This window comes from Lutra lutra, chromosome 1 (genome assembly GCF_902655055.1).
Source record: "Lutra lutra chromosome 1, mLutLut1.2, whole genome shotgun sequence".
Lineage (NCBI taxonomy): Eukaryota > Metazoa > Chordata > Mammalia > Carnivora > Mustelidae > Lutra > Lutra lutra.
The window spans coordinates 117545964-117559918 of NC_062278.1; the positions used below are offsets into that span (position 1 = coordinate 117545964).

The 13955-nt window shown below is 48.2% G+C and overlaps 1 protein-coding gene across 14 annotated transcripts in view; it reads right to left on the reverse strand.

Annotated features, from left to right (window-relative positions):
* Positions 1–893: 893 nt before the first annotated feature.
* Positions 894–13955, reverse strand: part of TMEM44 (transmembrane protein 44) — a 31624-nt gene continuing 18562 nt past the window's right edge. For 4 of the 14 annotated variants that reach the window (XM_047733487.1, XM_047733456.1, XM_047733421.1 and 1 more), the window contains 4 exons: positions 13640–13741; positions 12488–12646; positions 4377–4409; positions 894–1837 (listed from right to left, as the gene is read on the reverse strand). In XM_047733487.1, coding sequence (XP_047589443.1) covers positions 1649–1837; positions 4377–4409; positions 12488–12646; positions 13640–13741 — 483 coding nt within the window. In that variant the 3' untranslated portion in view covers positions 894–1648. Of the gene's footprint in view, positions 1838–4376; positions 4410–11849; positions 12150–12487; positions 12647–13639; positions 13742–13955 lie in introns of those variants that run through there. The other 10 variants (XM_047733492.1, XM_047733464.1, XM_047733412.1 and 7 more) reach the window with 8 other exon arrangements.

The following is a 13955-nucleotide window of genomic DNA, read 5'->3' on the forward strand; positions in this document are numbered from 1 at the left end:
GGCAATTTCTGGTACCCCCTGGGAGCATGGGCCAGCCTCCTTTTGAGAGGAGGATATGCGAAAGGTAAATTCCAGAGATGGCATCCTATCCCTGGGCCTTCTTGCCTTTCTAAAGATGAGCCCACCTTCTGCCCTGCTGCTATTGCTCCAGTTAAATATGTTCTCCATGTTCATACTGTGCCCATGACTACATTTCTGCTTCCTGAAAAGGTGTGGCCTACCAGAGGCATGTCAGTCACCTTCCTACTCTAGTACTGGTCACGGCTGCCAATGAGCCACAGTATTAAGTGCTAACTCCCTTGCCTGTGTGGTCTGATTCCTTGCCAGCCTCTTCACCACCTAGCCCAGATTGCGCCATCCATTCCGGCCACATCAGCTTCCTCTTTCCTGGACTGGATTCCATCCCTCCCTGGGTCCAGTCCTCTGTAGGATTTCTTCTGGAATGCACTCTCCAGCCCATCCCCCACTCAACTCTTATCTCCTCTCCAAGAACAGCTTCCATGGTTAGGAGCACAAAGCAAAACTGGCTTTGGCAAACTCCATTTCAAGACACCAAGGGATCAGAGCAGTTGGATAAAGGGGATAAATAGGGTGGCTCTAAGTTCACTTTTACCTCAGAGGCCACTCAAAAAACTGAGATCTCCGCTGAGGTCTGTGGAATCCCCTTGCTTTCCTGAGGCACCCCCTTCTTCATGCTGCTGGGATTTAAACTACCCCTTTGGAGAAACTGGGTAAGTGCAACTAAGTCACACAGGCTCTGAGGGGCCAGCCAGGAGCAAAGCTATGTTTCTTGACATGCCTTCCAGTTCCCTTCATGGCCGGCTTTTGTGGCTGTGCTGGGATTCAGGCATCTCTGCACTCCACAGTGAGATGCTGCAACTCAGTCATGACTTACTCCAGTAAACTTATTCACTCCCACCTCGGCCCCATTCCCTCCAACCTTCCCCTCTCCCGTGATCATGGTATCAAAATAATGCTAAAATGAGAAGACTGTGCTTGAATTTAACACCTCCCACCATGCCTCTTTCATGTTAGCTCCTGAAGCAGACAGGCCTGCTCACCTGCAAACCCTGCCCAGCACACACCTTGGCTGGTTGGAGCAGCTCCTGGTACCTAGAGCAATGAACTTAGCTTGCCCTTTCAATAACCATGATCTCACAAACTTCTGGTCGACCAAGCAGTCCCATCTCCAACTTCCAGCAGAAACCTCCAGAAGCAGAAAACTTTGATGGGAGCCAGGTCCCATCAGTACTGGTGAGGGTGTCTAGATCTGCATACGGACCCACCCTTCTCATCTCCTGGGGGTAGCCAGGACTTGCAGAATGGGGCTCCGTGGAGATCCAAACATAGGAGCTGCTTGTTAGATGAACTCGTTCCTGGCACCTAGCAGAGATGTGGAGGATGGCTGAATCGGAAGGGAAAAGGAAGAGAGGGCCCAGTGACCTTTAGATGAAAGTTTCTACTTCAAAGAGTGGTCTGTGAACTTCTGATCTTCAGACCAAGCTGTGAATGCCCAGGTCTGTCCACGGGACCCGGAGTCTTCGCTCTGTTCTGAGCCACAATGCAGAGCAGCCAAGCTCAGTGACCACACCCAGCTCCTCACTTTCATGAGCCACCTCTGCAGAAGCTGAGATGCCTGCCATGGGGTTCACTGTAGGTTGATCCCTGCTCCATTCCTGACAAACGTTTGGCTGAGGGCTCTGAGCTGATGGCCTTGCATTAGGTGTTCTTCGTCAGACGTCAAGACCACTGGCCCCATGGATCCCCTGTGTGCCTGGGATCCGAGCATGTCTACGTTATCTTTGTTCCCTTTAAGGTTTACGTCTTCAGGGTCCCACTGTAGAGAAAAGACACAAATGGTACCTGGTTGGAACAGATGCTTCCCATCTCTTACAATGCGCCACGGCTAACAACAGCTCCAGTCCTGGTTCTCACAACCCAGGCACAGACAAGGAGAAACAGTAAGGGCAGGTTAATCAGGCCTGCGTTTCTAGGAACTCATGGGACACATACAACTTTAAAGCAAGGAGTTAACGGACAACCACCCAGAACCGACAGACCCACTCCCCACCCCCCCTTTTCCATCTTTACTCTAGTGAGAATGAGTCATGTTCCTTTTATCCCAAGATTTCCCACCTCCATGCCTAAGTCATTCCTGGAATAGATCAGGCAAATTCAACCCATTCTTTATGGCCCAGATAGGTACCTCCTCTTCCAGGAAGCCTACTCTGACTGCTTTTGCCCATTGAGCTTGCACACCCTTATTTCTTTGTATTGCCTGTACAAGTCATTTGTAGCTGAACATGGGCACTGCCTTGTCCTTTTAGGTAGAGGATGAGTTCCTTATGAGCAGAGCACCGGTCTGCCCTTGCCACCTGGCCCTCCTCCCCACCACGCCATTTCCTCTAAACTTGAGGCTCAGCAGACTTGTCCAAAGCAAACACTTAAAACTTAATTGAGAAGGTGGTCACTGCCAGTGATTATTCTATTATTCTGACTCACACAAGTATGTGAAAGCTTAGGAGCAAAAGGCTGAGAAAAAGAAGCAAGTCATATAAGCATTGATGATACATGGTTTGCAAAGTCCTCCTTTTTCTCATGTGACCAAGGAGAGAGAGAACTTTGCATGGGGCCAAGAGCAGGGAATTCTTGGTGAGTCCAGCCACGGAGGCAAGCGGGGGTTGGACTCAAGTCTTCCTTCTGCCACTAACTTGCTTTCTCTTCTTTGGGCCTCAGTTTCTCGATGGGTAAGCTGGGGTGTTGGATCAGCAACTAAATATGATCTCTTTAATTTCTGAGTTTCTATGACTGATAACTTGGGAGTGACAAGGTCACATTTGACAGTATCAAGAGACCCAGGAAACAACATAGGAAAAAATCGTGTCTGCCTAGGCCAGATGATCTAGCCGGGCAAGGAAACAGCCAGTCATGGCATGCCCTCCAAGAAAAACACTCTGCCAGCTGCTCAAACTTAAGCTCAATCCGACAGTCCAGTCATAAGGGTCCTAGATAAGGTCTGTAGGGCTCCCTGAGCTACTGAGAGAAATGCCCGCAGCATGCCAGTTATAAAATACAAAATGTGGCTTTGTTTGAAATAGGAAGAGCCCAATTCAATTAGTGATTTACTGATAACTGAACTGAGTTCCACTACTTGGTGCCTAAAAAAGCATCGTGTTAAAAAGGCCACCTCCTCCCGTAACCCCGTGGGCCAAGGACTAAGCTGATTGGGTTGTTGCTGCTCGGCCCCCCACCACCGCCCCGTACCTGTTTGGGGCTGTGCCAGCCACTTCAAGCGCTAACTTATCTATGCTTGATTGCAGACGTGGGCGGGAGATAACAAGCAAATCCCCAAAGAGTCCCCCGCTGGCCCTGCAGGCTCCATGGCCCAGGTGCCCAGGGGCGGAAGTAGGGGCCTGTTCCATTCTTTGAGGGTGGATGGTATGCTTTGTGATGAATGCTGATTTCAGGCTCAGGCCCACGTTCCAGATCACAGCTCTTGGAGCGGGCTGTGATCAACCTCACCCGAAGCGCCCAAGGTGCTCATTAAAAAAAAGACGGATGCCGGGCATCCACCCTCGCCCCTCTCTGGTTTGGGACCTAAGGTCTGACATTTTAGCAAGTGCCTCGGGTGATTTTTAGCCACCGTAATATTTCAGAATCACCGCTCCAACTCCCGAAAGAGCTCCTCCAGAGTTGTTCTTTCTACTCTTGACCAACTCAGCGGCCACCAAATAGCCAGCCTCTTCGATCAAGTGCACTCTTTGAAGTGGGTGAAGCGTCTGAAACATTTTAAATCTCTTCCTTCCGAATTCCTGGAAGACTGCATTTTGAAACCTCATCTTAAGCAATGAAAACATTGCTGGAATCCAGGCAAAAAGAAAATCTGAGCAAAAGATGATTTCCACCCTTACCAGAAAGAATCCTGGGAGATGAGCAGCACAGGTAAGTTGTCATCAGACAAGCTCAGCTCTCCCCTGCAGGCCAGGGAGGCATGGACACAGCGCCAGCTGCCCAGGGTCCCAGAGGACGGTGTGGGGGGATGCAGCCAGCCCCCAGCACCACCACCACCGCTAACCTGCCGCTACTAGGCTTGTGCATGGGCTTGTCTGCCAAACCATGCTTCGCCTGGGGTTCCACATCTTCTGAGTCCCTACCTGATGATTTGGGGCACAGCAGAAAGCACTTGGAACTGAGAGAGGCTGGAAAATCCCCTGATCCTCAGACTTGCCTCTTGTTTTCATTTTTCTTTTTTTTTTTTTTTTACCTAAAGGAATGTGGCATGGGCCCGGCCATCTAAGAAGGGCTCACAAAAACAGGAAATGGAATCAAGCCACAGGACATCCCTTCTGGAATAGAGAGAGTATGATTGTCCATACCTGCTCCGAGTTTAGGGCTTCCCAATACTTCTGCTGCAGAATAAAAAGAGAGATGGAAACAAGTGTTGGCGAGATTTCGCCAGCGTCACAGAGCAGAGCAGAGCAGGGCTCAGCGCCAGCACGGTCTGCCCAGTGAGCGAGGCGGCAGGGCCCTGCAGTGATCTGGGGGCAGAGGAACAGAGGATTTGAGCAAGCAGAAAGGCAGCAGCTCCTGGTGGCTACAATCTAGCTAAATGACCAATAAGATAATTGCGATAATTACAAAGGGCTGCAGGTCCTTGGAAAAATTATAATCTGTACTAGATTTTAAAATTACTATTATTAGAAATTATTATTATTATCAGGCATAATAATAAATCTTCCATTTATTAACCACGTGGCTGAGATGAGTCAACTCAAACCCATAAAACTAAGAGAGATGCAAATAAAATCCCCTTGAAAATATAGAGTATTTTCTACCACCAAGATCCAGTTTTAATTAGCCTTTACTGCATGGGTGGTTCCACCCCAAGGCTCGAGTATGTCTGACTCAGGTTCTGGAAGTTTGCAGGATGGTCTGCTCTTGTTCATCCAGCACCTCATGCAGTGCCTGGGAGATACGTGTTTCCAACATAGAGTTATGAATCTACAGGTGTCCGGCAGACTTCTCCGTCCGTCGAATAGCTGCCTATCTGCACAGTCCGGACGATGTGGCTTTGTCACATTACAACAAAGCCTCTACTGTTCAATTCTTTTAAATTCCATTAAAAAAATTTTTTTTAGGAACATTTGTGTAGCTCAGTCGGTTAAGTATCTGCCTTCAGCTCAGGTCATGATTCCAGGGTCCTGGAATCGAGTCTGGCTTCAGGCTCCTTGTGCCATAGGTGCCTGCTTCTCCCTCTGGCTGCAGCTCCCCATGCTTGTGCGTGCACACACTCTCTCTCTCTCTCTCTCAAACAAATAAAATAATATCTTTAAAAATTTTTTTTAATTTAAATTATTTTTAAAATTATTATTTTTTTAAGTTGAAGGTCCAACAGTTTTTTTTTTAAAAAGATTTTATTTATTTATTTGATAGATCACAAGCAGGCAGAGAGGCAGGAGGAAGCAGGCTCCCTGCAGAGCAGAGAGCCCGATGCGGGGCTCGATCCCAGGACCCTGCGAACATGACCTGAGCCAAAGGCAGAGGCTTAAACCACTGAGCCACCCAGGCACACTAAACAACTCTTTAATTGTAGATTTTCAACTACATACCAATAAAAGAATATCTAATGAACACCCATGGACACACCCTGCTTTATCTGCTCTAGCTCTCCAATTTTTTATTTGCTTAAGTATTTTAAAATAAATAATTTCATCTGTAAATATTTCAACATGTCTCTCATAAATAGGGACATTTTCTAAAAAATCCTAAGAACAGTGCATTATTAGACCTAACAAGATTCATGATTCATCTTTTAATGACAGCCTGCTGTGGGAGGGAGACATAAACTGAAAAAACAAAACAAACAAACAAACAAACAAAAAAACAAAACAGAATTTTAAAAAACCAGGGTGAATTGGAGAAGATATGAAATTACTAAAATGATAGTTCAACATACTGCGAATGAAAGAAATGTTGGGAGGACGCAGGGGTTGAAAAGTGAAACAACTTTTACAAATGAAACAGAAATAAAAAGAAATGAGAGGGGCACCTGGGTGGCTCAGTCGGTTGAGCCTCTGCCTTCGGCTCAGGTCATGGTCTTGGGGTCCTGGGATTGAGCCCCACATTGGGCTCTCTGCTCAGAGGAGAGCCTGCTTCCCCCTCCTTTCTGCCTCTCTGCCTACTTGTGATCTCTCTGTCAAATAAATAAATAAAATCTTAAAAAAAAAAGAAATGAAAGAAAAGTTGCTAACTTTTACCTTTCTTTCGAAAATACAGATGTTCATGCAAAGTAGCAATAGCAATCTGATTTTACACAGTGAGGGGCTGTGTTTGTTAAAAAAACATTATTAAATGCAGAAGAAGAATCAAATGCAGAAGAAAATATGAATATTAATGGGAAAACTGGTAACCTCCAAATAAAAGTCTGTAGTTTACTTAATAGTAATGTACTAGTGTTAATTTCTCAGTTTTGACAAACAGCATTCTTGTGTAAGATGTTAACATTACAGGAAACTGGGCAGAGGCGCACAGGATCTTTCTGTACTACCTATTATTCCAAAATTTGAAAAGCTTATTTAAAGCCAAGCAAACAAATAGGACTAAGAGCCCCCCAACTGTATTGGTAAGAAAGCTTGAAATTTCCTTTCCCAAACTTCGCCATCACTGTCTAAAATTTAAGAAGAGTGCCCTCTAGTGGCAGCAGTAGTCGGGATTTCTTTTTAAAGTTCCTTCTTAAGCCAAAAATGACAGTGTGCCCAAGGATGCAATGAACCCCAGTGTCTCTGAGAACTCTCTCCACATCCCCAAAAGTGAAAATAAATCACATATTCTGGTGCTTTCCCCATTTCAAGAGCAAAATGTGTTAATTTCTGTGCAGGAATTTTTTTTTCAAAAACAAGATAAATTAAAAAACAAAATAAATTCTATCCCATAATTCTACTCCAAGAGCCTCATGAACAGTATTGAATAGCCCTCTGAAATACACACAAACACATACACACACAAACCAAAATGTGCAAATGGCTTTTCTCCCTTATCGTCAGTGGGCATTACCACAGTCTTGAAATTGTCTTTAGGACCCTGATTTCATCACCTCCATGAACCACAGCAGGTAATATGTCAGTTCAGCTCCTTTCTAAAGGCACACTTTTTCGTGCTTCTGAAATCAAGAAGCAACACATATCCCCCCACCTACAAGGCACGGGGCAACTTTTCCTTTGTTTCTGTAGGCTTTGAGGTGTGTCCTAACCATTGAGGAAACACGGTCACTTTCCAGGCTTACATTTTAGACTGCGTCCTCTTACATTTAGGGAGAAGTGACTTCTCCCAAGACTGGGGAGGTGACACAGTGTTGGACTCAGGACCAAAGATGATGAAAATCTTTGTTTCTTCCAATTATAAAGTGTTAAGATTGGCCAGGTACCACACTAGCTACGATTTTCTCCCAGAATTCATTAAGTGAATTTCCTTTTGAACTGGAACCTTACAGACTTTTAAAATTTACACCATATGCTTCCAAATGGTACCCTTTCTATTTCTCTAGTTTGTTAAGCTGTTCTATAGCACCTACCCTAGATGGGGCATGGTTTCACCTCCCCACGCCTTCCTCCTCCCCACCTGCCCGAACTCTTCCTGCCTCCTCCACAATACATGTTTACACTCAAGGTTATGGTGCTGCACAGGACCTTAAAGACGGCCTGGTCCAGAGCTGGGATTTCAGAGTGAGCATTTATGGGAACAGTACATCCGGACCTTGGCGGAGCCTCACTGCCCTCCCCGAAATCATTGTCTCCACTTTCAGAGCAGGCCCAGAGAAAGGATGAGTGCTGCCAGACTGAGGCCACAGCCAGAAGCCCAGAGGGCATACCCAAGCCTGCCTCCAGCCTGCTTCCCACGACGCTGTGTGGGGCACACCAGCTGCCCCCACCTGATCCTCCTAGTTACTCTGTAATGCAGGTAGCGCAAGTCTCAGGATTCCTAGGTACAAAAGAAGCTGAAACTCAAGCAGTCCAGTGGGGGCCCAAGGCCACCTGGCAGGTCAGCAAGAGCCCAGAGAAGACCGAGTCTGTGCTGTGTCCTGCACAGCTCATTTCCCTCTGGGGTCCAGGGGAGCCTCTCTGCTCACCCTGGGGGAACTTGCTGACTGGAAACACCTTTCAGAAAGTATTCTTTCTCATGGTCTCATTGCAAGTGGCACCCGTTGTCTGGGTAGGACACAGTTCCCTGGAGGGCAGAATGCATGTCCTGAACTTGATCTGGATCTTCGGTACTTATTGGAATGTCTGGCCTCCTTCTTCATACTTACATGTGTTTCCTTCTAAAATTAGCACTTTTATAGCCCATTAATATAAATACATATTTTTAAAAGGTATGTAATAAATGTATACATAAATATAAATTTATATATAATAAATATGTATTTAAAATATATTTTATAAGAATTTAAATATATTTTATATATGTGTGTACATACACACACACACACACACACACACACAATTTTTTTCCTTAAAAGAATGATTTGGTCTTCAGAATAGCAAACATCCAAAGGAATCTGTCCTGGTCTGCTGGTGCTGAAAGCAGGGTTTGGAGAGGGAATGAGTGGTCTCAGTTGTCAACAACAGCCTTAAGCACAGAATTAGGAGGGACACACAGGGACTTGACCCTCTTTAGCCAGAGCAATCTGGCGTTCGGTACTGTTCTTGTCCCCCACACATGTACACACAAGTGTACACAAGACACAGACTTTGTTCCAAAGCCAGAAACAGCCTCTTCTAAAATTTCTACAAAGCTTCTTTCTCCAGATCGATGGCATTGCAAGGGAGCACAGAGGAAAAAATGACTAGACATTCTTTCGTCACAAAGCTGGACTTCAATCTTTTCTTCTATCCTGGGGTGGGGGAGGAAGGAAAGGAGAGGAGAGGAGAGGAAAAGAAAGGAGAGGAAAAAGGAGAGGAGAAAGGCACAGGAAGTTTCAACAACGGGGGAAAGTCAGATGCTGGCTACTCTAGAAAGGGAAAAGGCCATTCCCAAAACCCCTGCTCCTTCAGGGCCACAGCCCCCACCGCAGACCACAGGGACATTCACCCTTCCTCAGCATCTGCTCAGTCCGCCCTCGGTGGCTCTGCAGGAGCGGGCTGCCTCGTGCTGAGTGGGCAAGTGAGCGAGCGAATGAACCCATGGATCCTGTCTCTGTGCAGCGTGCCTCTCTTGTGGAGATGTCCAGAAGCCCACATGGTCCAAACACATGGCCTCCCTCTAGGGTCATGAGTCACACTGAAAGCTCTGGCATCATCCGTCGGGTGCCCTGACTAACCCAGCCCTGCACATTTGAGGAAAGGTGAAAATAATCCGAAGTCTCCCTCCACGTGAGCTCACCCGCCTTATCTGTCTCTGTCTTATCTGTATTTGTTCTGCTGTTACTGGATTTACTTGCAAGCCCCAGTGTTTTCTGGCCCTGAGCACCCAGGCGGAGCACAGGGTGGGCAGCAAGAGTCTTATCTCCTCTATCAACTGGGAATGCTGGATAATAAGCCTGGTCCTGCAGACCTCCCCGGTAGGAGTCCCGGCCAAGGCACTGCGGCAGTTAACAGCAGGGTTTCTGGGCCAGACAGAGCTGGTGCCGAACCCCTCGTCTGCTCCCTCTTATTTTTATCATTATTATTATCATTACTATTATTAAGAACGCTTTCTTGGGCAAGCTACTTAAACTCACTGAGTTCCAGTCCCCTCTTCTGGAAAACAAGAATAACAAAGATAGGAGCACCTGGATGGCTCAGTCAGTTAAGCATCTGCCTTCGGCTCAGGTCATGATCTCAGGGTCCTGGGATGGAGCCCTGCGTGGGCCTCTCTGCTCAGTGGGGAGTCTGCTTCTCCCTCTCCCTCCACCCCTCCCCCACTAGCTTTCTCTCCTGTTTTCTCTCTCTCTCTCTCTCTAATAAATAAATAAAAACTCAAAAAAAAAAAAACAAAACAAAACAAAGGTACCTGCTTCAGGGCTATTGGGAGGATTACACGGAGCTTGTAAAGTACAGAGCACGCAGCGTCCGGCACGCGACTCGACTCGCGTGTCCTCGGGGTCAGCGATCACAACCATCATCCTGACTGATGGCGTGCAGGCACGGAGTGAACTAAGTGTTGTGGGGATGGCCCGCTGCTCCCCTGCCTCCCCAACACTGCGAGAAGTAGGTATTCACCATGGTTGGTATGTGCATGGTTGGTATGGACCTACAGCCACCCTCTGAGAGTTACAACATCATAAAGCACCACTGGAGAGATAAACACATCACCTTAACCACACAGAAGGGCTCGCAGGCCTCCATGGTAGGAGCTGGGATGCCATTCACTCCGGGGTATGAGGGGACAAGCAGAAGCCATCAAGACAGACACAGACAAGGTGGGGCAGCTGAGGGCACGGATCCCACAGCTGTTGCACTATCTCCCGCTCATCTACTGAACCATCTGTATTGGGAGTTTTCCAATACGTTTGATCTGTTAGCATATGTATCTAGTGAAATTCTAAGTTATTTCTTTACAGGACGCAGTCGCTTTGTCATTTGTGGTGTGTGTGTGCTTTTGGGAGTGAAGCTGAAGGACTGTGCCATGGGCTGGGCTGGGGCAAGGGAGCTTCAAAAATTATATTCCTTTTAACATAGGCAAAAGCCTTCCTTGCCATTTGCTTAATTTAAAAGTGTGATCCTAACCCTTTATACTCAGATAGTTTCAAAAAATCAATGTCTAGAAAGATAGAGGTAATAGAATGGGGGAAGGACAAGGACCACAAATCACAGAATGGCCCAAACCTACCACCAAGACAAATTTCCCAATTTTTCAAGGTCAGTGTCCAGTCCTTACGTAAACTTTGACTGCCTTTGTTTCCACAGAGCGAATACTGCTCCTGGGTCTCCCCAGCTCCTCCCTGACCCATTGACTTAACTGTCTTTTCCTCCTCACTGAACACACTTAGCCATCAGGCTCATTCTCCCTACCTCCCCACCCCTTGCCCCGCCCAGCCTTAGATTTCTGCCAAGACTGTTAGATCCAGGCTGCCAAGCCATGTGCTGTGGGTGTCCTACAAATTCTGAGACTGGAACCAGGAAATAAACAATACTGAATGACATGGGGATACATAGACCCCAAATGGTGCTCGGTCTGGTGCAGAACTCCTCACTCAAAACCCAGCCCTCAATGACCCGCTGTATTTTGGAATCAAGGGACAGAGAAATGTGAGTGCAGCTCAGGCCCTAGTCCCCAAAAAACTCATGCCCAGCCTGTTGGGGAGACAAGCCCCTACAGCTCACCAGAGGACACAGCCAACAATGGAAGTTGTGTAAGAGAGGTCTATGTTCTGGCATTCACAGAAAGGAGCCATTAATCTCGTGTGTGTGTTGGCGGGATGAACCGTCACCCAGCAGGTGACATCTGGGTAGGCTTCTGATACATGGGCCAGGAAGAACCCCAAGGAGAAAGGCCCAGAGGCCTGGGTACAGGGAACAGTCCATGGCCAGGGTGGACATTGAGGTAATAAGGGCGGAGGTCGAGTCCCATGAGGCTGGGGTAGCCGTGAAAGGTCTATAACCTCACACTGAGGAATCTGGACTGTATCCACAAATCAGTGGCTCTGAGTCTTTTGGATTTTGGGGTCCACGAGTTCAAGTTTAGGGGATTTACCCAGGATGGCTAACTGAACTATTTGGCCAGATAAGGCCATTAAAAAAAACCCAAACCCAAAACTCAACACAACTACCACTTGCATTATCATCATCATCTTATAAAAGGGCACTTTAACTACCAGATCATAGACAAACGCCAGAGGAAGGACAGTCCTCCTTTCCCCAACCAAGACCTACCAAAGATGGCGGCCACTCTCCCGTTGCCATCACACGCCCACAACACAGCCCTTGTTCTCATTTTCCGTAGGCAAAGGGAAAACTTCCTCCTAGAACCGGGCTGGGAACCACAGCTGGGGGCCCGACAGTGACCGAACAGCTGGACCCGAGAGTTACAGCCACTTTTGGCATCCAAAATATGACCTGTGTTTTGTTCACAGATCCAAAGACTCAAAATGAGGCGAAGTTTGCCAAAGTGCCGGGCACGGTGCCCAGCAAGGGGCTCCTGTATGCGACCCTGACAGCGCCATGCGGGTGCTCCTGCCGGGGAAGAGATGCTCCATGGTCAAATGAGTTCGGGGAACACTCAGACTCTGAAAGTCAATCGATTACTTGTGCGTTTTAAGACTGGAACATGCGGATGACTCTAAGACAGCACTGCAGCACGCCCTGAGGCCAGAACTCCTATCACGTGGGACGCTCTCAGTCCCACCCGGCGTGCGCGCCCCCAGGGGCGGGAGCGCCCTGCGTGCTCGCTCACCGCCCAGCCAGTGTGAGCTTAGCGTGGGCAGCCTCGAGAACAGCGGTGCAAGCCCCGTGGAGGCACCGGCAAGTGGCAGTGGGGGACAGCCATGCACCTGGCGGGTGGCAGCGTGTACCTCGAGGTCCGAGTTGATGGAGGAGACCTCGCAGGAGCTGCTGGAAGACACGCGGGCCCGGATGACCTGAACGGGAGGGTACGAGGGGGGCTCCTCTAGGGTGGCGTCTCCAGGGCTCATCTGTCCATCGCCGGGCAGCCTGGTGGTGCTGCAGCTTGCCTGCAAGTTGTATGGGGAAGGGCAGGCAGGGAGGCTTAGCTTGCTTTATTTTTGAATTGTCAAAGCATTCCAGTACTCTAGTATTCAAAGGGGATAAGGGGCGCCTGGGTGGCTCCAAGGGTTAATCGGCTGCCTTCAGCTCAGGTCATGATCTCAAGGTCCTGGGGGTTGAGCCCCGCATGGGGGAATCTACGGCTTCATCTGCCCCTCCCCCAACTCATGCACTCGCACTCTAACTCAAATAAAATCTTTTTAAAAAAGGTACAGAAGGGTGTAGAATGCAAGGTCGGCCCCCACCTGCATGCGGAGCCACCCAGTTCTCCCCAGGAGCAGCCAGGCTCGGGTTCCTGATCTCTCCATATCCAAGCAAATGCAGATACACAGCTCCCTAGCTCATGCAAGGTGGCAACACATCTACACTCTCCTAGGCACCATGAGTTATCACTTCACGATATGTCAGGGGGATCGTTCTACAGCAGTGGCTTTGTTGCTCTTTCTGTTCCTTTCGTGGCATCCTGTAAGTGTTCCCAAACTGCAAAACCGTCCTCTACTGACTGGACTTTGAGGGCATTTCCTATCTCTGGCTTTTACAACATTGGCTGCAGGAAATTCTATTGTACATCCAAGGTTTCAGGGTACTTAAAGGATACATTCCTAGAAGCAGAATTGTTGGATCAGAGAGTATGAGCTTTTGTGATTTGGAGAGCTACTGCCAAAACGCACTGCATGGCCTCATACCCACCAGCAGCTCCGGAGGGTAAAGTGAGGAAGAAACTTGCAAGATTTCTGTCTGTCCATCCGTCTGTCCGTCCATCCATCCATCCATCCATCTCAGGAGTTTCCCTCCACAGGGCTCCGGGGACTCTGCTGGAGATCCCCAAAGCCCTGCTGGCCGGGGTTTCAGAACCAGGTGGGATTTGGGTCGTTCCATTGACATACCACAGGGGAACAGCCTGCCTTCTAGAACCACTTCTTCCACAGTGAACCACACACCTTGGCAAGAAACGCATCCTCCTGGAGCCTCAGTTTCCTCATCCAGCAAAGGGGGTAGTATTCTCTGCCTTGTCTCCTTTGAAGGGGGGGCGGTCCGCAGGGCTAAGATGTGAATGTCCCGGATACGTGAGATTGGCTACTCATACTGGGCCCCAAATCACACAGGGCTCCAGCCCCGGGTGGGTCACAGGCATGATTTTATGTGAGAGTTGGCTAGACAGGTGCCCCAGGCAACAACAATGTTAGAGTCTGTAAATTCCTCAGGGCCCGATGACACCTGAACTGGGTTTTCAAATATTCCAAGTCATTGATCCCC